Source organism: Pleurodeles waltl, chromosome 9, assembly GCF_031143425.1.
Source record: "Pleurodeles waltl isolate 20211129_DDA chromosome 9, aPleWal1.hap1.20221129, whole genome shotgun sequence".
Lineage (NCBI taxonomy): Eukaryota > Metazoa > Chordata > Amphibia > Caudata > Salamandridae > Pleurodeles > Pleurodeles waltl.
Genome location: NC_090448.1, coordinates 97,623,517 through 97,650,193, shown reverse-complemented (window position 1 = coordinate 97,650,193; position 26,677 = coordinate 97,623,517). Strand labels below are relative to the sequence as shown.

The 26,677-nt window shown below is 41.5% G+C and overlaps 1 protein-coding gene across 1 annotated transcript in view; it reads right to left on the bottom strand.

The window, feature by feature from the left end:
* IL5RA (interleukin 5 receptor subunit alpha) overlaps nt 1–26,677 on the bottom strand; it is a 295,593-nt gene that overhangs the window by 150,024 nt on the left and 118,892 nt on the right. The window contains exons 4-8 of the mRNA XM_069206360.1: nt 19,673–19,752; nt 18,048–18,109; nt 10,706–10,838; nt 8,202–8,392; nt 7,951–8,096 (exon numbers count right to left, since the gene is read on the bottom strand). Of these exons, the coding sequence (XP_069062461.1) occupies nt 7,951–8,096; nt 8,202–8,392; nt 10,706–10,838; nt 18,048–18,109; nt 19,673–19,752 (612 nt within the window). The remainder of the gene's footprint in view (nt 1–7,950; nt 8,097–8,201; nt 8,393–10,705; nt 10,839–18,047; nt 18,110–19,672; nt 19,753–26,677) is intronic.

Sequence of the window (26,677 nt, the reverse complement as noted above, 5' to 3'; positions counted from 1 at the left end):
CCTCTCTACAGGGCCACCCAAACCTTTTTGCCATCCTTTTTCTACTTTTTGCTGGATTTTTGCTTGTTGGCCTTGGGGCCTCTGCGAAAGTGCTTATGCTCTCTCCCTAAAACATGATTTGATTGGCATATATCTGATTTGCATATTTAATTTACAATTAAATCCCTTGTATAGTGGTATACCATATACCCAGGGCCTGTAAATGAAATGCTACCAGTGGGTATACAGCACTTATTCTCTCACCCACTTAAGTAGCACTTTAAAACATGTCCCAAGCCTGCTATTGCAGCCTGAAGGCAGTGTATCACTTCCATGTCGGCTTGGCATTTGCCAAGCCTTCAACTCCCCTTTTGTTACATAAAAGTCACCCCAAAGGTAGGCCATAGGTAGCCCACAGGGCAGGGCACTGCGTAATTGAAAGGTAGGACATGTACTTTTTAGTTTTACATCCTAGTACTGAAAACTCCCAAATTCATTTTTCACTACCGTGTGGGCTGTCCCTTCCATAGGACAACGTTGGAGATTCCTTATTATAATTAATAAACTGTAATTCCTAAACCAGAGGAAGTGGCTATCTCATGTTTGGTATCCATGAACCCTATGAAATGGTAAAGTCAAGTTTATCATTACAAATTTGAAAATGGCACTTTCAGAATGTTGGCATTTTCCTGCCCTTAACCCTCTGTGCCTGGAGCCTGCCTTACGTCACATGACTGGGTGCAACTGACAGTTAGGGTTTCGTGAATTCCTCCCACTCACAGAATAGTGGGATTAGCAGAGCCTGAATAAACCATTACTGACTTGCTGGGGGGCGGAGCGAAGCACAGCCCTACTTGCATTTGAATAGGCTGTACTATGCCACCACACAATAGGCTTAACAACCCTGTATTGTCCCACCTTCTAGAAGCAGGGCAACATGATATTAAAATAGAGCTCTCAGACCCACTCTTCAGTTCACTACTGGACCTGCGGAAGGTCTCTCAGAGCACTGCCTGCTGCTGTGACCTGCTGTGCATTCTGCCAGAGTGCCTCTGTACCTGGAAGGGCTGCTTTGCTGCCTGGAGCCTGCCTTGGACCTTCAGAGGCCAGCCCTGCTGTCGAACTCTGCATCTTCACCTGCACCTAGGCATCCAGAAGTGACTTCAAGGGCTAATTTTACGGCCTCCTGTTCAGAGGCACAGGGACATAACAGGCTCCCACCATCTTAAACCAGCACCTAGACCCAGCCTGAGTGAGCCCTGAACTCTCAAGTGGTCTCCATCCACTCCTGGACCCTTGGTTGTGGTGCTAATGGTGCCCATTTGGACAATTTCACTTAAACATGTGAAAATTCATAACTCTGGTTCTAATAATTGAATTTTGATGGTATTGGTGCCAAATAATTCATTCAATTTTTTCTATTTTTCTAAATTGGTTTGGGATTTGTCTTGTGTTGTATTTTCATTTTATTACTGTCTGTCTGCTGTATAAATACTTTACAAATTGCCTCTAATTTAAGCTTGACTGATTTTTGTGCCAGGCTACTCAGGGTTAAGCACAGGTTAAATCAGTGACTTTTTGTGGTTCATCCTGCAAGGGATTGTAGCTGTTGGTTGAGCAGGGCTCACACCCCATTCAACCAACAACCTAATTTCTAACAGTTGGGAATAGTAAATCTGACCCAGCCACCATCCAGCACCCTTCGATAAGTTGACACTTGACAGAGTTATGAAGATTAATTCTGCCCTCCAGCCATGTCCAGCATGTTCTCCGAGTTGGCATTTGGGGTAGTTAGGGATAGTTAATCTGCCCCCAGCCATTGTCCAGCACCATCACCGAGTTAAGAATAATTTAACAATTTTAGTTCTAAGTTACAATGGTTGTCTAATGAACACACTATCTGATAAATGTAAAAATGATACTTTATTCCAACTGTATTTAAATAGATTTTGTTTTATAAATGTCTGTTTTCACATAGTAATACTTACAATGAGCATCAGACGCCAGTCTTTCAGGAACACTCTGACTTACAGTCTCCTCCTCTCAGCAGTACATGTGCTCACCTCACATGTCTGTGTACTACTGAACACAAAATGGTGGCCACCCATTTTTGGTAAAATAACTTTTGAAGTGTAGAACTGCAAGTCTAAATGTGTATATTTTTAGCAGTGTTTTTGTCAGGTGTTGGCCTACTTCAACATGTATATCCACCATCTTGATTGGCGACAAAAGTATGTATTTATTAAGGTTAATTTACAAAGGCACACAAGGCTCTGCAAATCAAACCTTGTTGGGCCATACAGGTAGTATTGCTTTATTTGCGTTGCCTTGCACTGTGCTGTTGCACTACGAAATTGTAATTATTTTGTACTTGCACTGCACAAGTACATTTGTAAGGTTCTTTTTTTCCATTATTAGGCACATTAGGGAACATTTTGGTTGGAATTTCATTCATTATAATGATATGCAATGTTTTAATTAAAAAAAAGTTGTTATTCAAAATGAAAAATGTGTTGTAAAGGTTTGCTTCGTAAAGGTATGCCTGGGAAACATATGTGTGGTAAAGGTATTTCCAGTCTTATCCCATGTGAATCCATGGTAAAGGCATGCGTGGGAAAAATGGATGTGTGGTAAAGGCATGCATTATAAAGACTGCATGATAAAGGCATGTGAGGTAAAGGCATGTGCTGTAATGTTGTACATTTAGACAATAAAGATTGTTATTAAGGACATGCAGCTGAGGTAGACACACTTAGACAACTAAGTGGATTTGGTGCTGTGTGTTGTACAACTGATGGTGCAAATGTTAGCACCAAATGTATATCAATGTAGCCGGTGTACTTAGAAATGTATCTGGGTTTGATAAGCATTTGTGAGAGGATATGTACCTGCTTTTGTAGTGGCATACTTGATGCTGTTTAGGGCACTTGAAGATGCCAGGTGCTGTGGCTGATGTGTTATTTTAGTGTAAGATGAAGAAAGAAATATATTGGTATGTTTTTTATATCTGTTTTTTCAGAGTTCTCATTAATGAGAGTCAAGCTTGGCCTTTGTTACTGAATTTAGGGTGGTATATATGTGGAGTGTTGGATGGATGTAGAATGTTCTGCCTGCAATGTTATGTTGGTTTTCCCAGCCTGAAAAAAGAGTACAGAGAAAACTATACACACCATACAATTATAGATCTATTGATTGCATTTCTTCTATTTAGATGAAAAACATTAAATAATAATATAAGTATGTTTGGTATGTTAGCAATGCTTTGTGCACTAGGAAGGGGGTGTATGTCCCATGACAGTTGTGTTCCTAGCAAGGTGGAGTTTTAGAATGTCTCTCCTCTTCCTGTCACTCTACAAAGGTTTGTGGCAGGACATACATCCCAGAGTTTATAATCTTGTTATCCACTGCATTCCCACACGTAGAATGCACAGCACAACTATTGTATTGTCAGGTTTCATTACTTGGCATGTACCAGGGGCCGGTGACTTGAGGGAGGGGATCCTAATCTTGTTTTGTTAGTGCAGCAATGTCCATGTTTGCTATAGTGTGCATTATGCTATTCAGTTATGCAGTTGTGGGGATGAGGTGTTTGCGGGCCTGCTCTTCAGACATAACTGTTGTGACTTGGTAATGCCAATGGTATATTTGCCTGCATATTGTTGGAAATTACCATCTTTAGCATGGTGCACCCCCAAGATTGTTGGCTTAACTCTTTGTGCTGTAGTTAGAAGTCTGTGCACTTTACCCCTGCAAACCAGTGGTAAAGTACCTGTGATTCTTGTTTCAATATGATAAAATTGGTATATCCCTAACTGGCCTATAGAACGTCTTTATAAGTCCTAGTATATTGTACAAAATATACCTTGGCCTGTAAGTTAAATATCATTAGTAGACTTTAGCACCCACTGTGTCCCACTACAGTGCCAGTGTAAAACATGGCTTCAGGCACACAATTCTAGCCTGACTAAACCAGATTTAAGACTGCACTCGACCTTTCAAAATAACCCCTTTTGAAAGGTGTAAACTTTCTTTTTAAATATAATAAGTCACCTCTAAGTAGGCCTTACTACACATAAGACAGGGTGTATTATATTTTAAAGTGAAACATATAGAAATGTAATGCTACACATATCCCTACTGTGACTAGGCACTAAAATCTATTTTCACTATAGCAGGGCTGGCTGGCTGGCTGATTACATATAGTAATATTATCTTTGCCTAGGAAACAGCTAGAAATATAATTCAAGGACACTTTGTAATAATTACTTAAAATCAAACTTAATGGTATAGTATTTTTTAATACTTATTAAAGAAAGGCTTTTACCTGTTTAAATAACCTGGATGCTAATTTGTATTAGGTTCCAGATGGAACCCCACTCCCATCCGGAGTGATCAACCCTGAATGAAGTGGGGAAACTGCTCCAGAGCAGGAGAGAAAGGCCTGGGTGTGAGGAGGTGATTATGTTCCGTTGGCAGGCTGATCATTTAGGCAATGCCCAGGTACGTAATTATATTCCAAGGAGCCTGCCATGTCACAAGAAGATGGTAGATGATAACTGCATAGGTTCCTTCTTTGTCCTCCCAGTCAGCCAGTGCAAGCTCCAATCACAGTGGGTGAGGAAACCGCTTCCAGAACTTGCTCATTTTCCATGCCACACCTCTGGGGTGGGCACACAGGCCCTGCACAATGGGAGAAGGCTTTCAGTATCTGGTATTTAAGAAGGGAGGAGTACTGTGGGATTGTTTTCTGGATGGTGCACAGGAAATGCTGCAAAAGTGGGAAGGGTTATCCCTGGGACATTTTGCCCTATTGGTGACTGATGAGCTAAGTGTCACTGCATCCATATGCTGGAGCCGGACATATATGTGACATCCCCAGTACCCTCCTCAGAATACTTGCTGGTCATGAGGAAGATCAGAAGAGGACAGAACCTGCTGTCTGAGACCTGAGAAGAGCCCTAAAGGACTGGACCTGCTCTCCCTCTTATAGCTAGGACAAATAAGTGATCTCCAAGGATCATAGTGCTGACTTACTTTTCAAGCTACAGAGATACAACAAGAGGCCTTTCCTGCAACTGCCCAGCTGGCCAATTCCAACTGCACCTGCCCTGGACCCTGCTGGTGGCATCTGCTGGAGTGAGTCTTGCCCCCCAACTACTGTTCCTAAGGTCATGGAACCCTGTGATGTATCAAAGTATACTCCTCCAAATTTCCTTAAATACCAGGGACTTAGAAACATTTTGACAAAAAAGGCCTCTGGAGGACCAGGACGAGCCTGCCAAGCCTTTTCAACAAAGGTGCATTGCGGCTGGGTGGATGATTCATGTTTCCCCTGCTCAGACAATTCCTGCAGCAGCAAATACGGTTCAGCTGGACATCTCAGAGAAGACATCTGGCCTCGTGGAGTTCTTTTTGGCTACAGTCTGAAGCCTTGCTCCCCTGGAGGAATTTGATCTTCAAAAAATGGACAAAGTGTGAATGAAGAAATCATAACGGGGTGCAGGCACCTAAAGTATCTGGCTGGTGAGGGACCTTCTTTGGACGCAAATTTCGAATTTTCTGTGCTTCGCGCATTTTTCTCAGAAGTCAATGACTTCAATGGGGCCCAATCCGACAGCTATCCCACTTTCATGGAGGCCTTCTCTTTCACAGCCTAATGCCTTGCCCCACTGAAGGGACTAAGGACCTGATTGACGGATATCCCTTTTGCAGTATTACAATTCCATTATAGCCTGTGGAACTTTTAATTCAGCGGACAGGCCATCCATCACGTTTGTGACCCCTCTGCCGAAGGATAAATCAGGCCCTGAGTCCAAAGGTAAAACTTCTGACTGTGTCAAACCTGCTTTTTGTAGTTGATCCATGGTCCATTGTGATCATCTTCAATTTGGACCTAAGCCATGGTCTACCATGACAAGTTGACCACAGTTGTCAATTAATGCTTTTTATCACTATTTCTTTTTTAAACTTGAAAAATTCATATCTCCGGTTCCCCTTTCAGGATATTTATCATTAAGTTGTCATTTTATTTATTACATTTTACTCTATTTTTAAATGGGCCAGTGTTTTGACTTTATTAATGTTTGGGTACTGCATAAATATTTTACACTTAGCCTCTAAGTTAATGCTGTCTGCCCTTTGCCATAGCTACCAGAGGGTTGTGTTCTCGTTTATATAGTGACCTTAGTTGTTCACCTTAACAAGGACTGTGATTATTACTTGATGTGGATTTTCATCACCCCCAATACATCAATTTTGTACAGACACTACTTGCATGTTAGCATCCAGGTTTCCGGTTTAGAACGTGTAATCATAAGCTCACCTACATACAGCCACAATTGACGTTTTGATTTGTGATTTCTACTGGGAAACATTAATTGCTAACACCTTCAAAACCTACAGAAAGTCAAACCTTTCATAGTTTGCTCCGGTGTCCCAGCACATCAGGGATTGGTCCCACTTGATGCATTGCTTTGTGAAGAGAAAGTATCTAGCAGAAATCCTTAAAACTTATCCACAGCGTTCCAAACTTAGGTCACTCCTCAATTAGAGTCAGAATAATTAGGAAAGTCTTGACTCAGCTAGTGCCCATCTCTTACTAGGAACGGGTGTTGAGTTTGCAATTCAACATTTTTTATAGTCATGGCATTAGAATGTGTAATACCCAACTAAGGGAAGTGACACCAAGGCTCAGTAGATATTAGAGGGGTGAAATATTTAACAAAATAGAGGAGTTTGGACCAAGATTAAGGAGAGATACCACAACATCACTAGAGTACTTACTGTATAGTGCTCATTTCCTCCTGCTTTTATTTTCTAGTGATGTTGGAACCATGTCAGAATGACATGTGGTCTGCCGTTTTATGACATTTTACTACCTTTGTATTTTGTATGTTCATCTGTGGAATTTATTGTCATATATAATATATTCATATATGTATTTATACATTCAGAAGTATTTGGTGGCTCTGCCACCAAATCACTGTTGAGTAAGACCTACATGTAAGTTATGAACCATTGTTGAGACCATTTTTAGCAGAAATGGCTCGTCCAAGAGCATGTGTTAATGTGGATGAGGGAATATGGATGATTTCTTGCCAGGAATGGAAAGCTTGAAACTTCCTTGAATAAATGGTTCATCACATGGTGAAGTGTTTTACAAGAGTCATTCAAGTGCTGGGAATTTCATACCTGGAAAGTGGTAAAAGTGCTAGCCTTTATCACATGCATCCTTTACCCTTCTGAAGAACTCCTATACACAACAGTTGGACTCATTATAAGAATGAAGAAGTGTGACTACATCATCTCAACTAGAAAGAACGTAATTAGCTCCCTCTCTAGATTTGATGACCTTGTTATATAATCTACAAGACAATCACCTAAAGCACACCAACCTATCTGCCAAACAAAATCAGAGGTGTCCAACACCGCACATCCAGTCTTGATATCACCAGACTGGACATCAGAAGGTGCTGGCTCAAGTTGGGACTCCGTCTTACCTAAAACAATGAGGTAAACAACTATATAATTCAGGTGAAATACATCTTTGTGATGATTTAGGAAGAACGCTTGTACTAGACCAATCAGCTTTTCCCCGTCTCACACTTCCTTCTTTCTGCCAAGATGACTGAATGTTTTTTAAGTTTAGCTACCACACTAAAGGAACTGTACTGGAATTGCATAAAAACGTTTCTCAATTACACATATTACTACACTTCTAACATATCATTCAGCACCTAAACACTGACTTTTCTATTTTTCCTATTTTAATTCAATAATGTGTTCAAAGGTTCTACAGTGGGCACATGGGGACATATGCTGTGGTATTGAAAATTCTGGAAGGAAGTAATAAAACAAGTCAATTTCACATGTAACACCCATGGTCTTCAATCTATTGGCATTCCTAAGGAGACACAAGATAAGTGAAACACCTCACTCTAGATTTTACAAAGAGTACAATGTCATGGTTACCTTTTCCTTGCCAGTCTTCAAATTGCGCATCTTTACTTCGTACATGAAGCAGTAATTTGGGAAAGACGAACGTGGGCATTCCCACTGGATCTCAATTAAATCAATTTTCTGGGACACTGTGACATTCCACGGTGGGAGGATCATCTCTGTAACATGAGAACATGCAATAGAGGATCGTAGGATGCTTGTCATATGAACAGGTAAAAGCAAAGGCTGGTGGAAAAAGCCAGGAAGATGTCACAACTGCTTACCAAGACGGTCTGTCTCAAATAACTGGTAGAATGGCTGAATATTGGCATGCCCACTGGATCCATTAATGAATATCACTAACTCACGTCCTCTTTTACTGATTATTTTTGCCTTTGCAAAATGGCAGCTGATAGGAATCTTGCTATGCACATCCAAGCCATAATCCTGGCATTCTTCGGTGACCTTCTTATCCCTGAATTTAAAAAACGCAATGTCAGTCAGGGGATCTGGGATCAAAATTACAGCTAGCAGTTTCCGGAATGGCGGGTGGGTGGAAGAGAAAGGTGTGGAATGGGATGAAGCTCCTAGGTTACATTTTTAATAATACCTTTGCCTTTATTTCACTTTCACAAAGGTGTACTCCATCAGAGGATGCATGTTTCTCGATTACTGCTGAGCTACAGACTTGACTCTTCATCTGGCTCTATACCTTACTGTGATAAGTGATTTTGTTTAAAAGTGTAGTTATAACAGTAACCACCTGGACAAATCCTGGCACTATCACTGACTATTACTGCTAACCTGGAAAGAGATCGGTTCTAACGTAGGGTGTTCTAATTTCAATGACAGTCTCTGTCATGGCTAGAAGATTAAGAAAAGCATGGCAGGGAGTGTACAACCAGCTGGTTTATGGCCCTTGTAAGTTCAAGGATGTTATCTGCTGCTCATTCTGTACCTCTCCCAATGCAATCCCAGATTCATTACAGGACACTCTGTCTAACACACAAAGCCAGACATGCAGTCCACAGGGGACTTTGTAATTTGTTCTCTTCCTACATCATACTAAGACCCCCTCACTGTGGCTCATCCTCCCTCTTGAAGGTGCATCTTTAAGCTATAGCTCTATCACTCCATCTCTTGCATCCACCAGTGTCTGTATAAAGTCATTCATTAGAGGATTTGTACTTCAAAAGGAGGTATGTTTGTCTAGACCCTATGGTCGTTATGCTTTGATTTTGGTAAGAATGGTATCTCAATGAGTAGTGTGAGATATAAGAGATTGCATTTTGCTGGGCGCTAGTTGCCTATGCTTTACTCTGGGCTATTCGGGATACTCCCTGTGTGACCTTGGTGAGTGGTGGTGTCTACAGTGCTAGGTTGGGGCCTTATTCTTGGCTCTTGAGCACATTCTTTTTTGGACCTTGAGTAGAGACTTGGTATAGTAGCAGAGATATTAGTCTGGCTGCTAGGTCCCCAACTGACTCTATCTAGTCTCTCATTTGCCTTGTATTGAGTTGTTGCTTTTTACAGAGAGAGACACAACAATGACCAGCGGAAGTCCCTATAGTGGTAATGGCTTCCTACATTCAAAGAAATTACATATTCCCTGTTTAAATTGCCTTTTGATTTAGAGACCTGCGTACCTACCAAGATGTGTAACTCAAATATGAAAAGAGACACTGACTTCTGATAAAGGAGATATTAATTGATGTAAGGTTGCTTTTCCAAGAGCATAAAAGATTGGCCAGTGTGTGACACTTATTTTGAAAGAGCTAACAGTACCTTACAACATGTGTAACTGTATTAGGAAACGTGAGGATGTCATCCTATAAGTCTACTATATGAAAAGCGGAAGTGCCATCCGACACGAGGTAAGATGCTAGCCATCTGAACATCTTTGAAGAGCTGAAAATGCTTTTAAATATCTGTGATGGCATCATAAGGCTGTCTTCCAGTTGTGAAAGAAAAATATTTTCCCAGGCCCAATTGAAGTGAATGACAGGTTTATTAAACGACATAAGCAAAACTAAAGCACGATCACTACTGAGTTAGAAAGAGCTTCATCCTCCAGCCACCAAGCATCTAATTCTAGCTTCTCCCCAAATTTCGCGAACATGTATACATTTTTTTCACATAAGCAATCACACGAAGGTGCATGTAACAGAACCCACAACTTTAGATAGTGGTGTTAGCAGATGCATAGCTTTCTCATGAAAAGAGTTCAAAAAGACCTCGAGAAAAGATAGAAGGATGAGTATCTTAGACACTGAGCTAGCTAGGGTGAGACCTTTCGCTTCGCTGAACAAGGCATGAAAACAAAGTCTGTGCAGGTCAGAAGCGAAATCAGGCACATTAGTAGCATAGGCATACATAATGGTGTCAGGTGATAAACATGGCAGTTAAGGGAATGCATTATTAAATAAACAGAAAATAGCAAAAGGAGTTCACGCAGTGTTTGAGACAGCACTCTCTTTAAAAAAGACTCTCATATTACATTATGGACTGATTTAGAATTTAGTGAAGAGGACACTCCAAAATGTGGCGGAATGCAACGTCTTCCAAACTGACGTTTTTCTACTTACATCAGAGTGTTCGTCCTATTCAGGATGGACCTTCTGACATATTTTTTTCCTGATAGGGATCCCCAAAAAGCCTGAAGATCCAGAAGAGAAAACCCCACACACCTTAACTAAGGCCCTTAGTTTCCTCTTCATTAATTTTACAAGTCTATTGTGATTCTAATGATAGATAAGCATATACTACTCCCATTTCACAAGAACCTTACCTGTAGTACAGAAAATATTTGGTATCCTTGGGAGCATTCTTTCCCGCGAGCCAGGTACAGTTTAGACATAGTGCACCACCGAGATCCACATAAGTAACACATGATAGGTTGGTGACAGAGGTATCGCAATCACCTGGAGCAACAAGAAGCAAGAGCTAAGTTACAAAACTGAGAACAGAAAAGGTACAGGGAAACAATTTAAATGTGTGTGTGTGTGTGTGTACATACGCGCAACAAAAATCCATAGATGAATTAAATTACAGACAGAAAAGGTGGCACACCAGCCAAGTAATGCAGACATTTTAGTCAAGATGTGTTTCATGTCAAGAGGTCGGACGCTCAAAACAAACAAGATCCACGCCCTTCGGCGGGGATGCCTTGGTCACAACCAAGATTCTGTACTTTGTAGGAAGATGAAGTGAAAACAAACCTTAAGCATGGGCATACAGAGATGACTTCAATCAACAATTAGCATTCATACCTCTCAACGTGCCATGAGGTCGCCATTTTGTATACTGGAAAAGTTAAAGGTCGATTTGTGCATAAACATTTAACACTATCTAAGTGACTACTCTATCCCAATGTTGCTTCTCATGAATTTAATAAAAAGAGTAAACTCTCTGGCATCATCATCCCACTACGTTTTCCCATACCAGTGAAAAGATTATCAAAATCACCTCCACCAAGGGCACACCAATAAAGTGCTTAATAAATCCACTGCACCCAATAAACATTAAATTCATATTTGGAATCCATCCGAGCATTTAGAACAGGAAATGAAGAAAAATAAATCCATTGTGAACAGACAATCAGGTCAGAGATTTCAGTATCAACATCATTCGACACATATTCTGAAATTAGTCAGTCCATGGTCTTAAAGTCCCTTGAAATGATTTCCTCTCACTTGAATATTCAATTCCTGGTGCATTGTGTCATGCCCAAGAGGGCATCTTTACCCCATTGGTGGATAACATACAACCCACCAAATTGATACATTTTCAAGTCCTTTTACTTATATTCCATGGTGCTCTTAGTAAGGCATGAGTGTGCATCCAAATCCCATCTGTGGATGTCAGAAATTACACCAGTCTAAGTCAAAATACTCATAAATAAAGTTAAATTTATTTGATCAACCATAAAGGGCTACCCACCATGGTGCAAGGGAGCCTGTGTAAGCACTAGGAAGCACACAGTGCAGGGGCGTCCCCTGCATTATGGCGGAGGAGCATCATCCCACTGAGGAAAAGCAGGTAAATAAAGAGATAATAAAAGTATCTAATTATCTCTTTATTTTTCTGCCTTTGTAGGGTGGGACGCGGCCAGCCTCCTCCACGTCAAGTGGAGGAGGAGTGGTATGTGAGATTCTAAGTGCCCATGTCAGTTTGGCCGGCTGTCCGAGAATGGCCAAACTGACATGTACACTTAGAAACTCTCGACCGAGCTGTATTTTACAGCCAGGTGGAGACAAAGCGCAGTGCCCCACTCCCTCCATGAACGGCATTTCTGCCCACTCAAGCCAATCTGGGCACTTCTTTAATGATGTAACAGCAAGAGAGAAACATTGTGATTGGTTGGGGAGGGAAGCACACAAGATGAGGCGGCTGGCGGGAGATGCGGATAATGTCCCCCCACTCCCTTCTCTGCGCACTGTCCCCCACCCCTTCCTGGCAGCAGCCATGACTGACACAGTGCCCAGTGCTGGCAGGCAGTCGAAATGAACCTTATCTCAACTGATGTGGCCTATCTCTGCTGTTTCCCTTTCACGCCATGATGCACAGCCTGACTAAAAAAAAATTAAATATCCCTCTACATATTTATCACTTATTTTGTAAAGCAACATTTCCTGTTCCTGTTCTAAGCACTTTACAAAGAGGGAACAGGGAAGTATGTAGCTGATAAGGGTATACTTGCACCACCTCCAAACCAGAAACATCTGCAATGTGTAATATTTAAAGCAATGGCAGGTTTACCCATTTTTTATAAGGACGAAGCTGTACATGTACCCACACTATACAATACAGCAGCACAAGGTTAAAATACAATTTAAAGTATTACAAAGCACATTGCAGTAGGTTTAGTAAATTTCAGAAAGGGAAAAAGATGGAGTGCCCAGTCCTTTATGCTTAAATGTAAGGGAACATATTATGCATGGATAAAATCTTTTTTATGAAAGTTTCAGAGTACAATTATCTTGCCTCTAACTGGATCCCAACAAGCGAGAATTCTGCTTCACAGTGTACTTTACTTGGTTTAAAACGAAAGCAAATAATCTACTGCTTCTCTCGCCATATATCAATTCTTAAAATATGAGTGGGGGAAAACGCACCTACAGCAAAAAATGCATTGTTCTCTGAGCCAGTGGTTCCCAACCTGTGTTCCAGGGACCCCCGGGGGTCCGTGAAGCCTCCTCAGGGAGTCCGTGACTGCTAAGAAAATTTAATAAGATTAACAGAATAGGTACCCAGCTTTCCGTAATGACCCGGGGGGATCCCCGGATTCCAGTAATGATTCAGTGGGGGTCCCTGGGTTACAGTAATGATAAAGTGGGGGTCCACAGAAGTCAAAAGGTTGGGAACCACTGCTCTATGCCCATACTTCTCTGCCCGCCACCACTCTCTACCAGGGAGATATGGCACCTGTGACAAATCTACCAGCGTTATACTTAATTCTCGAAGGTACTTGGGGCAGGTGAGTTCTCGAAATTCAGATCATAAGTATTTCAGAAAGGAATCCTAGTCCGTTTCAGATGTCTCTCAACCTTGTTCTCGTAGGCTAATCAATTTCCCTATTCCCAAGAGCTTAAGTTGGTTGTACCTTGGTTTTTTAATCAGGCCTACCCACCTTTCCCCGTGACATTCTTCCTATCTGCAAGTACCCCCAAAAACATCTGTTTCCCGGTAAGGAAGCGTACCCTATAAGTCTTTCTGTTGGGGAAAATCTAGTAGTGTACATGATGGGAATCTGGGGGCATTGCAGTTTGAGACATTGAGTCAACAGCGTTAACAATATGTGTCCAGTACTTCGAGTTTAGGGCATACCACAAAGCGCATGTAATTGTACCTTTCTACTAGCAGTTTTCGAAATTTGGGTAATTATAGGAAATTTCAGGAAAAATACATGAAATATACGTAATCATGTGACAATTCAATGTAAATCCATTATTTAGCACTATATTTTAGCATAATGTATTCTTGTATCAATTTGTGACCCGAAGATGCATCTTGGGCAAAAAAATCAGTTTCCACGAAAAAGAGCCTCTCACGTGCTGGTTGATTGCATTTTTCGCATGCTTCCGCCCTGAAATTTTACAGCAAGAGGCAGCCTAAGTACCCGATGTAGCATAATGGCAACATTTCGGGAATTTTGCATAACAGCATAACGTGGAATTCCCAAAATAATGCAAATTATGATGACATCATTTCAATTTCACCTGGGTCTGCTCTCCACAAGTATCTCTCCCCACCCCAACACACTCCTGAACATCTTGGGTCCCATCCGTGTAGATTAACTGATGTGCAATACTAATATAATGCCACCCTGGTGTTTCAAGTTGTAAAGCATGACCTGGCAAAGATATCCTCCCATTTCTGGTCGCGAATGCACGCCCATATTCTTCCTCCTATCTCATCTGCACCATTGTCCTACCAGTAGGGTAAGCGTGTAGTAATATTTGGTAAAGTACTGACATTGTCCCATCTGTAGTGAGTAATAAGTCTCAAACTGAGTAAGATGTCGGATGGGGTAGAATTGAATTATGCATTACCCAGTGGCAAATCTGGGAGCACCTAGAAACTCCGTTTCTGATGAGCCAAATTAGCCCTTCAGTGCCTCAAAAGGTTCGATTTCATCTTCGTCAAACATGTCTGCCACATCCAGTGCTTAATTTGTAAATAAAAAGGTGCCGGTGCCCAAAGTTCTCCTCTTAAACACGTGGCTGCAGCAATTAAATGTTTGTACACGGAATACTGAGGCGGCGTAATCCTGAAGCCATCTCGGCCCTCTTCAATCCATATAAAGGCAATCCCTGCCCCTTCAGATCACTCTGGCAGCTTTCTACTTTCTCCCTTTGTGACGCTTTTTCGTTTTTCCCTTCCTCCGTCTGTCCAATATGTGTCCTTTGCTCGCAGCAAATGCTTGAGGCAGAAGAATAAGCCCCGGCCCTCAAAAATAAGTGCCGGTGCACAACAAGCACAAATTAAGCACTGGCCACATCCCTTCATTCTCCACCCATTAAATGATTCACCCTACTCACATGTGATTAACCTGGGTTACCCAGGATCGGAGGAAACGGGAACATGGGAACAGGAAAAGGTCAAGGCTGCATCATGAGTCAACTTCTCCGGCTGTGGTGAGTGTGGACGAGCTTAAAACCAACTGCAGTGCTTTTTGTGTAGGTGATCAGATCCCTGTACCAGTGGTATGGTGATGACTGCTGGTGTGCCCTCTATCACTAGGACAAGTTGCTCATTTTTTAAAGGTTTTGCGAGCAGCTGTTTGGTTACTGGTAGCTGGTACCCAGTGTTTACAGAATTCGCTGATTGCTGTCGTTATATTCCTGTCAGTAACAGAAATGAAAATTGATCCTATGATCGCTCTAGCAAACACTAAATAATGTTCTAGATGCCCAAGGCTTGCTCCATGTATTTGTTCATTGTTGCGGTGATCAATATTATTAGTCTGTCTTTCCCCATTCCACCTGACCGGGTCACCAAACGAGCAACCATCTTACCTGCTTGACCTTACTTGAGGTCCCTCTCAGTGGAACTGATCAAGCTCCATGGGGCTCAATGTGGGCTGCTGCCTCTAATCTTTTGAAGCAGCTGCAAGGTGGGTGGAGGCTGCTGGCTTCCAGGAGCACCATTCCTGGTCCACTGAGGCCACTGTGGGTCACTCAATGTCTAGGCGGAAAGGTACTTAGGTCCTAGATTGCAGACGGAAAGGTGCCTATTGCTGCATTTTGTTGTTAAACACGTACTATCGATGTGAAAATCTTTGCCCAGACAGTCTTACCACGAGTAGAAATGGAAAAATAATGATGTAATGCTATCACAAACTGTGCCTCATTATGCCACATCATTGCCTTTTGTTGCCGCATTTTCTCCTTCCCTGCATAATACCATTGGTCCTGACCATAGTTCCAACAATCAATATAGTTTAGAAAGGCAATTATTTTTTTTGATTTCACTCAACTCAGTTATCGCCATATCATTCCTTCTGTGATGTGAGTTTCAAATACAGCAGCACACTCCAATTTATTTCACAACAATCAAATATGGTAAAGCTATCCTATTGTGTATTCCCAAACTCACCTTGCCCCGCTAAAGGCACTCCTGCATGCTGCAGCATGCTTGATCTCTGTTATTGGGTGCTCTGATCACATGACCCCCGTGCTGCGCTCACACAACTGGCTCTCAGTGATGGCACACCGACACACACACCAGCATAGGCCCAAACCTAAACCCTGATAGATATCACCATTTGCCAAGTAAGTTAAAGATATGTAGATGCTCCCACCAGTTATGAAGCCCGGATGCTCTATTGCTTAAATTCCGAGAAATTGACAAACAATGTTCTCTTTTTATGCATGTGCTTTGACAGTATGACATGTTTATCCACTATCGATTCGTACTCTGCCCTCCCTAGTCACCTTCAAACGAGAACTTATGATCTTCGTCCTTGATCAATACTTTTCCTCGCCTTCCATGCAGTCATCAGACTCAGCCCTGTCACTAGTATTTCATCTGGTATGTTGGAGATGTAGAGAAGCTGGTTGACTATTGTTTCTGCAGCTGTCAGGGTTATTGCTCATAATCCCTTATCCATCACCCACTCTATTAAAACTGTTATGCCTCTTGGCCCACCTCACAATCATCTGTGTATCTAACTCTTACCAGTTTTTTATTTTTAATTCTCCTTTAATTGGTTTGTGGTGACCACCTCTGAATCCCCCTTCCTTACACCTGCCCTATATTATCAAACTATGGGCCATAGTTCCATAGTTATGGCCAAGTCATTCAGGGCAGCACAGCAACTCATCTTGATGCGCTGCACTGCGTGACAGGGGAAAGGACAGGAATGTGCCATATTTAAAGACAATATGGTGCATTCCCATCCTTTCCCTTGCGCTGGTGCACTAAAGGCTGCCTAGCGCCAATGCAGGCACCCTTGACTGATGCAAGGGTGCCAGCGTTGCATGCAGGATTGTTTTAGTGCAGGAAGGGGCACCTTCCTGTGCAAAAACAATCCCCTGAGGCTTTTCCATCTGTGTGTGCTGATTTATAGAAAAAGGAAAAAACGAGCAGAATTAAAACATTTTCTCCTCATTACACCTCACCTGGGACGTTGTATCTTTTTGGCACATTCCCAGGTTTACCTGTTCGTGTAAATCTGAATATGCGTCAAAATCAATGGACGTTGCGGGACGTTGCGTGAGAACACCCATGTGACACCCATGGAAACGCCTCCATGACGCAGAGCAATGCAATGCAGCGATTTGCGCTGCGTTACATTACTCGAGATTTACTCATGAAAGTCAGCACACATGACTATAATTTACATTTTTCATTTGCGTCGCTCTTGGACTACATTGCGTGGTGCAAGAGTGACGCAAAGGGGCTCATAAATATGCCCCTATGTACTTTCCACTGTAAAGTGTTCTGATACCCTGTTACCTTGTGCACACTATATAAAAACGTTAATGCAATAAAATAATTAAAAAAAAGCAATACAGCAGGTTACAATTCATATATTTCATCTAACTTTGTTTAATATTTATTTAATAAATATTGCTAACAGCTCTCTGCATTTTAAGTGCACGATTTACAACACAAGATTAACCAGAGGGGTTGGACTTGCGCAGAATAAATGACTGGGGTAGTGGGGTAGAGCTCATGGCTTCATGTCACTACCTGGGAGGGTCTCCTTAAATACTGTAGATTAATTAGAATATGCGGACAATGGGTTGAACAACCTTAATTCTCATAGCGTGGGTATAAATGGTAACTATCGAATAGCTGCTTTGGTCAGCATTTAATGGTGAACCACTAGCCAATCATAGTATAAATCTCAGTTTTTTGTGTTCCTCACATTAGGTCCCTATTAAAGAAAATGTTATGTTGTCATGTAACAATGCTTGTCAGACGACATTGCTTAGCAAGCATAATAGGAAAAAGCATATCGTTATTGTAGGATTTCTTAAAAGAAGGACAGAGGATCCGCCTAAACTGCTGCAGCTTCCAAAGGTCATTCTCTAATCTCAATAATTAACGTTCTATAGCACATGGTCATTAAAACTGCACTTCATCCTCGTTAAAACATCAAAAAATGGCTGACAGCCTCTTACCTGGATGAGGTGGGAGTCGGACATCAGCCCAGTGACTTCTCTCCCTGGCTGTACCATTTGTACAGGGAGTGCAGAATTATTAGGCAAGTTGTATTTTTGAGGATTAATTTTATTATTGAACAACAACCATGTTCTCAATGAACCCAACAAACTCATTAATATCAAAGCTGAATATTTTTGGAAGTAGTTTTTAGTTTGTTTTTAGTTTTAGCTATGTTAGGGGGATATCTGTGTGTGCAGGTGACTATTACTGTGCATAATTATTAGGCAACTTAACAAAAAACAAATATATACCCATTTCAATTATTTATTATTACCAGTGAAACCAATATAACATCTCAACATTCACAAATATACATGTCTGACATTCAAAAACAAAACAAAAACAAATCAGTAACCAATATAGCCACCTTTCTTTGCAAGACACTCAAAAGCCTGCCATCCATGGATTCTGTCAGTGTTTTGATCTGTTCACCATCAACATTGCGTGCAGCAGCAACCACAGCCTCCCAGACACTGTTCAGAGAGGTGTACTGTTTTCCCTCCTTGTAAATCTCACATTTGATGATGGACCACAGGTTCTCAATGGGGTTCAGATCAGGTGAACAAGGAGGCCATGTCATTAGATTTCCTTCTTTTATACCCTTTCTTGCCAGCCACGCTGTGGAGTACTTGGACGCGTGTGATGGAGCATTGTCCTGCATGAAAATCATGTTTTTCTTGAAGGATGCAGACTTCTTCCTGTACCACTGCTTGAAGAAGGTGTCTACCAGGAACTGGCAGTAGGACTGGGAGTTGAGCTTGACTCCATCCTCAACCCGAAAAGGCCCCACAAGCTCATCTTTGATGATACCAGCCCAAACCAGTACTCCACCTCCACCTTGCTGGCGTCTGAGTCGGACTGGAGCTCTCTGCCCTTTACCAATCCAGCCACGGGCCCATCCATCTGGCCCATCAAGACTCACTCTCATTTCATCAGTCCATAAAACCTTAGAAAATCAGTCTTGAGATATTTCTTGGCCCAGTCTTGACGTTTCAGCTTGTGTGTCTTGTTCAGTGGTGGTCGTCTTTCAGCCTTTCTTACCTTGGCCATGTCTCTGAGTATTGCACACCTTGTGCTTTTGGGCACTCCAGTGATGTTGCAGCTCTGAAATATGGCCAAACTGGTGGCAAGTGGCATCGTGGCAGCTGCACGCTTGACTTTTCTCAGTTCATGGGCAGTTATTTTGCGCCTTGGTTTTTCCACACGCTTCTTGCGACCCTGTTGACTATTTTGAATGAAACGCTTGATTGTTCGATGATCACGCTTCAGAAGCTTTGCAATTTTAAGAGTGCTGCATCCCTCTGCAAGATATCTCACTATTTTTGACTTTTCTGAGCCTGTCAAGTCCTTCTTTTGACCCATTTTGCCAAAGGAAAGGAAGTTGCCTAATAATTATGCACACCTGATATAGGGTGGTGATGTCATTAGACCACACCCCTTCTTATTACAGAGATGCACATCACCTAATATGCTTAATTGGTAGTAGGCTTTCGAGCCTATACAGCTTGGAGTAAGACAACATGCATAAAGAGGATGATGTGGTCAAAATACTCATTTGCCTAATAATTCTGCACTCCCTGTATATAGAACGGTGGAAACACGTGCCGAGAGACCCTCGGTCAGAGCGAAAGTTTGCTTCTTTACTTTATGCAGAGTTTCATACTAATTGAAAAGTAGATATAAATAATTTGAATTTTGCAATCTGTGAGGAATAATGAAAGGTATCAAAAGTTCTTTGCACTGAAAAAGCAACATTCCAGTGGTTATCTGGCCACATCCCCCATTTCCAGTAATTTTTCCTTATAGGGCTGCGAAAGACCTCTAGCTCGCAAGACAATATATAGACCTGGCATTTCTGTTACATATGCTTTCTGCCAGGTGTGGTAGCCCAGTTGGTTTGACTGAAAAAACACAGCATTCATTTGGTGCCTGCCAATAAGAGGTTTGGCACACCTGGCACACCGCACCCTTTTTTAAAGGATTTTCACATTAAAATCAAATAAAAAGCAGAGAGCGTCAGAGTTATGGGATATACATTTATGTTTTCTCTCTTTGATTGATGGAATGCTTTAGACATTTGTAGGCTGGAGACTGGTTATCAGTAGAGGTAAGTACATTCTGCCACTAGCAATAATGCCCCAAGACAATGTCAGGTCCAGTCAAGGTCTGACAGAGTATCCCCTGGCTCAATCCCTGGTAGCTTGGCAATGAGCAGTCAGTCTTAATTTAGGAGACAGGTATGTAAAGCATTCAAATACACCAATACAGTAAATAAGCAAGACACAAAATACAATAGCATTTCCACACCAATTTATAAGAATAGTAAATATTTGTGTCATTAAAATTATACCAAAACAACAAAAATCCAATATAGGGAACCAGAAATATGAATTTTTAAAGATGAAAAGTAAAACTAGCACTTAGAAGCAAATAGCACTCAAAGGGTTAAAAAAAAGTTTGCACTGGACTGGCACACAGTCAAGATTACCAGCTGTCTACAATGTAACTCTTTTACATTCACTTCCAGAAGTGTTTCTTGATGCAGGAAAGGGGTCCACAACCCCAATCCAAGGTTCAAGAATCTTTGAGTTGCTCCTTGAGACCCTGGGACTACAGCGCTCCCAACGCCATCCAGGAGGGTCTTCTGGCAGGAGTTGACGCCGTGACTCTTGGTAGCCTCTTAATGCCTATCACTGAAGTCCACTCCTGAATCATTTAGAAGCTAGGCAAAGTCCTCTTTTGTGAAGCCCAGAGTGTGCAGCAGGCACTGTCCTTGTGAGAGCAGTCCTTCTTAGTGCAGACCACGGGTTCAGCAGAGCAGTCCTACTTATTATTATTATTTCCAGGCAGGGATCTTTTGGCATCCACACCAGTCCAAGATGGTCCTTGGGATGTTGGGACTATGTTCCTAGAATGCACCTGGCCAATTCCTTCAAGGGCCGCTGGAGGCTGTCCAGCTGGGGTCTTCTTGATGGAGATGGTGCAGGTGAAGCTCTGTTAACCTGTTGCTCTCAGGCAGTCCACTCCAGAGTCCTTTTTGAACCAACTCAAAGTCCTTAGTGCTGTTGTTCCAGTGGGCAACAGGAGCAGTATTTCAGAGTGCAGTCCTTGGGTTGCAGGCCAAGGTTCCAGCAGGGCAGTCCTTTTTCCTCTTGTGATTTCAGGCAGCAGAACTGAGCTACAATGCACATCAGCCACTTTTATTAAATCATCTTGCGGGACAGTCAGTGGGCATCCTTGCCTAGTGAGCGGCAGGGTGCCACCCAGAAGCCATGACAACTTTTTCCAAAGTGTGGCATCATCCAGTCCCATAAAGCACTGCACTTTAACACTCCAAGATGGAGGATTTTCCTCCACACCCGCAAGACATGGCTAAATCAAACCTCTGGTGTAGCTCATTTCAATTAACTCCCACTCTGGATATCTGCACATTCCTTTCCTAAGCCCACTATCTATCTGTGGGTTTCAGGGGGATAGGATAGGCCTGGCTGCAATCCTTTATGACTGACTTCCTTTTGAAACCCCAACTTGATTTACATTGCCCCCTTCCTGGCCTGGCCTCAGCATCTGCCAGTTTCCCATATCAGATACCCTCTGCTAAGTGCAGACCATTTATCTTCTTATCAAAGCAGCCTGGCTAAACCTGTTAGGGATGACCAATCAGGAGAGACTTGTAACAGGTTGGAATTTAGTTTACAGAAAGGAAAGTCTTATAACCTATTTTCTGTATTAGTTATGATAAATTCAACAATGGTAAGTTTCTGGATTTATTATTACCATTCATTTGAGTCCTTTCATGCCATTTTTAGCTCCTTTAAGCAATACTTATGCTTATGAAAACGATTTCTATTTTAGCCTATGGAGCTAACTATCTGTCAACACCAGGGCAGTGCGCTCTTTTGGCGACTAGAATGCAAAAACCCAGCACTCTCAAAACAACGAAATTTATGCATTGTGCTGATATGTTGTTGTTTAACCTTTTGCATTGCAGAGTTCAATCCTGAAGACTTATTTTTAATGTGCTTACAAATGCTGTTCATTTGCAATGCATTGCTGCAGGCTTTCAGAGTGTGTTAGGGTGTGGTCCCTTTCCAGGGTCTTCTAGAGACTTTCCCTGCAACATGCCTGGGTGTGGTTGTGGGCTGGGCCAAGACTCTATAAAAAGGAGCCAGCCCAGTTCCAGGTGCTCACTATTCAGAGGTCCCGGTGCAGAGCAGCAGCTACTTCCTGAGCTCCTGTCCCGGTGGCCTATTTGATCTTCCAGACATCTGACTTTCATTCTTCATTTGGAGATCCTTGTTCTGGGCGGTAAGACAGTGGTTGGGCTGGCCTCCTGACGCCGTTATCGAGAACTCTCATGTTCTTGGGCCTAATTCTTTTATGATTTGACAGAGTACTTTGCGCTTGTGAAATATGCGCATGAGTGTTTGTGACATTTGCAGGGTGACTTGCGAATTGGCAAGACGCGCGATTCGTTTCATGATAATTTAATCTTGTTAATTATTGTGCACTACCATTTCTTGACATTTACATGGTGGCTTAAGAATTGGCAAGACGTGCAATTCGTTTTATGGTGTTTTAACTTTGTTGTTCATTGCGCGCTACCATTTCTTGACATTTACATGGTGGCTTAAGAATTGGCAAGATGCGCGATTCTCTTTATGGTGCTTTAACCTTGTTGTTCATTGCACGCTACCATTTCTTGACATTTACATGGTGGCTTAAGAATCGGCAAAAGACGCGCGATTCGTTTCATTGTACTTTGATCTTGTTATTCATTGTGCGCTGTTATTTCTTGGCATTTACATCGTGGTTTACGAATCGGCAAGACGCACGATTCTCTCCTCGTGTTTAATTCATGTTGTTTATTGTATGCCACTATTCTAAGATATTTAACATGTAATATTCGAGTTGACAAGTTATGTGAGTTGTTCTTCCTGAATCCATATTGTGTTATTCATGGTGCACAATCCTTTTATGGTGTTTACTATATATATATATATATATATATATATATAAATCTACAATATGCACAATTTGTGTTGAAACATTTTAAGAGTACACAGAAGATCAGAGTGTCTAGATGCAATATTGTATGGTCCTAGTATGCATTCTCAAAAAAGGATTTATATGACTGGTTTAAAATTTAGTCAGAAAGTTTTTCTGATTCTCATGTAAAGGAAAGTACTTGAATAAGAAAGTTTTCATTGAATCCATCTTGATTCCCATACAGGTATCCGGCCATCTTGAAACTTAGTCATTTTAAACTTAATTCTTAGATTGTTCATGTTTTTAGAATGACTATGCTTAGAATCATAGTCTAGTATTGATTTCAGGAGATATAATTTTCATATTGTGTGTTCTAACCTTTTTCTTACTACAGGTCTCCTTCCCAGCTGTTTCCCTTCCTAATGCCCTCTTCCCCTCTTGAACTCTCTTAGCCTCTGTGATTTATCTATCAGAGTCTTGGAGCTGTTCAGTGGTGGACGTGTTGGGAACGTGCGCAGACCCCGAGGAACTGGTGACTCTGACAGACTATCTACAATGGGGAAAAATGGCAGGTGTAGTTGTTTCCTCACCAGGGCATATAAAATATATTTTATAATGGCCCTGCTTATAGTTACATTGCACCCCATCTAGAGGAGACCATGGGGGGGAGGTTGAAATATGTAAAAATAAGATAGATTATCACTTTGGAAGTACCTTTAATTCCAAAGTTGAATTTGCATATACTTTGCTTTTTAAAGACAGTCTGCAAGACAGGGCTGTCTTTAAAAATGACAGCATGCTCACAGTAGTGCACACTTCAGTACAGGAAATCTACTGGGCCTCTAAATGTCCATGCCCTATTATATAGTACAGACTTATAGGTAGTTGGAATCCCCCTTGCACTATTATCTACTAGGACTTACAGGGTCTGCCATTGCCAATTGGAACTGTGATACCTTAGTACATACCTTTTATTCAGAGCACAAGTCCTGGGCCTGTTTAGCAGTGCCTAGGGCACAGTCAGGGTCAGTAACCACCAATACCAGTTTGAAAGCATTGGGGTGAACATGCTAGAAGGATGACTTTCTCACAATAATTATTTTATATTTCATTGCTTTATTAGTCACTGTAAATTTGTGTTTCAGTTTTTAGATTTCTATAATGTGTACATTGAATTAAAATAATCTCAAACTATCTTTTGCTATGTCTGTCACAATGCTGAAGGTACAGCTGTTTCCTCCCTCTCCCATAAGCTCTGATTGTGCTATTGCTGCCCATCCCTAGAAGTGTCATACTGAGATGGGCTCCATCTGTGTAAGGAGACCACCGTCTTCACTCCTTCAGCACATCAGCGTGGTGGGAGCTCTATTGAAGACAATGAAGTGGCTCAGGGCTTCATATGGCTGGTTTAAGCCTTCTGCTACAGCTTTCCAGTGTCTGACTTTATATTTCTCCCTTTTTAATTTAGAACATTCTAACCTTATTGGATGGAATTTTCTAGTATCCTTATAACCCTTCTGCCTTGGGCTGTACTGGTTGTTAAAGGTCCTTTCCTCTTTATAGGCTCTTAGCTACGGCTCAGGCCTATAACTCGGGCTCTGGGCCTTTAACAAGTTATAACCCTCAGCAATGAGCTATAAGGTATGATGTTCCCCGCCCCATAAGAATGTTACTCCTTGCAATGCTGCATTAAACTGCCTCATGTTCCCTCTTTTTCCCCAGCCCTTCTGTGCATTCCTTGTCAAAGGCTGTACAGGAGAAGAGTGCCTTTCTCCTAGCCTCACATAGTCAAGATAACGCTTATGCATGTGCACAGTTTTTTTTATTCATTGTTTAACCTGATATATAAAGGCCCCCCCTTTTATCTTAGTAGTACAGAGCACAGCTGACTGAATACACTATATTTTGTTTTATGCTGATTTGTATTAAATATCCCCTATATAACTTCTGTGTTGTCACAATTCGATCTGGCTATTAGCACCTCACTGAATAAGAAAAGGGATGGGAATTTGTGGTGTGGTTGTTATGTGTATGCATATAGTAAAGTTGTTCTAGATTTTAGAATGTTTGTTTTAGTGGTGCTAGTGACTGACATTGTTCGAGGAAACAACAGTTGGAAGACGATCATGGCTTTGGACGGCTGTGAGGACACCGGTGCTGACGAAGCATAAAAGAATAAAGCTTCCTGGACATATTCTCTTGATGAAGTTGTGTTTTTGTTATTATACGACACAACATATTTTGGCGACGAGTTTGTCAACACCAACCACTGCTCTAGCTGCTATTGAGTCCTCACCTGTTGGATTCTGCCATGTCTAGTTCATTGGTGCGGAAAGACTATACACGCTTTGGAAATTCATAAGTTGTGAAACTGATGAACCCCATTTTCGGCATGGGGGCTCTCGCGCAGTCGGGGAGGGTCATTTTGTCATGGTTGCCTACGCAGTCTTCGTCATCGTCTTTTGATGTGGACGGCACATGCCTACTAAATACAAGCCCCACCAGCTACAGAAGTTACATTATACGATGTTATCTGCCATTTTGGGAAAAGAGGCAGTTTAATTTTAAAGAAATACAGCGACAGGCACGTTTTCTGTCTGTGCCACAACAATTGGAGAAATATAATTACAACGATAGGCACGCTTTTCTCTGCCTATTGCATAAGTGTTGACAACATCTTCTCAGGGTCAACGTATACAGTGATAGGCACCTTATTAATTGCTTATCGCACTACATATGATAGTTTTTAATATTTATACTGTTGTGCAAGATATATATTACATTTGAAGGGAAAGGAAAATGTATACAAAAAGAAATTGAACTTTATAATATTAGTTATGTCTTGCTATAGTTTTGTTTATTGGTACATAGAGTTTTAAAGGGAAATTAATCCATAATATCGGATTAATTACATATGGTTCTGTAACAATATTTGTGTTTCATTTAGGATTTATTTATTGTATATATTAAACACGCAAACTGCTAATCTTCCAGTACCTTTTCTTGTAGAGCCAGGTGTGCCTAGGTTAAAGTGGCTTCATTGGTTTAAAACATTTAAAAGTTATTTGGTGGCTATAGATGGGTTGAACTTCTCAGCTGTAAGGAAAAAGGCAATATTGTATAACTGTCTTGGGCTGGAGGGTCAAATAATTTTTGATCATCAACCACAGTTATTTTCTCCATTTTCCATACAGTGGGATGTATTTACTGAAGCAGTAAAGAGGCTCGAAAGTCATTTCAAAGATGATCTTAGTGTCACTGTAGAAAAGCATAAGTTTTTCACAAGAAAACAGTTTCAACATGAAACCACTGATGAGCAGAGTTAATACTTTTAGCTTCCACTTGTGAGTTTGAAGGCCCTTTAGATCACTATTTAAGAGATCAGTTAGCTGTTAATTGTTTTGACAATAAGATTCAAGAGAAACTTTTGTGTTGTAGAAATCCCACGGTATGTGAAATGCTGGAGATTGCAAGAGGGATTGAATGTTCTGTTACGGCTTCTACAGAGTTAAGTAAAACTAAAATGGCTCAAACTGAAAATGTAGCTGTGGCTGCGCTTAAAAACAATTATTCAAGGAATGATTCAGGTGAACAGAAG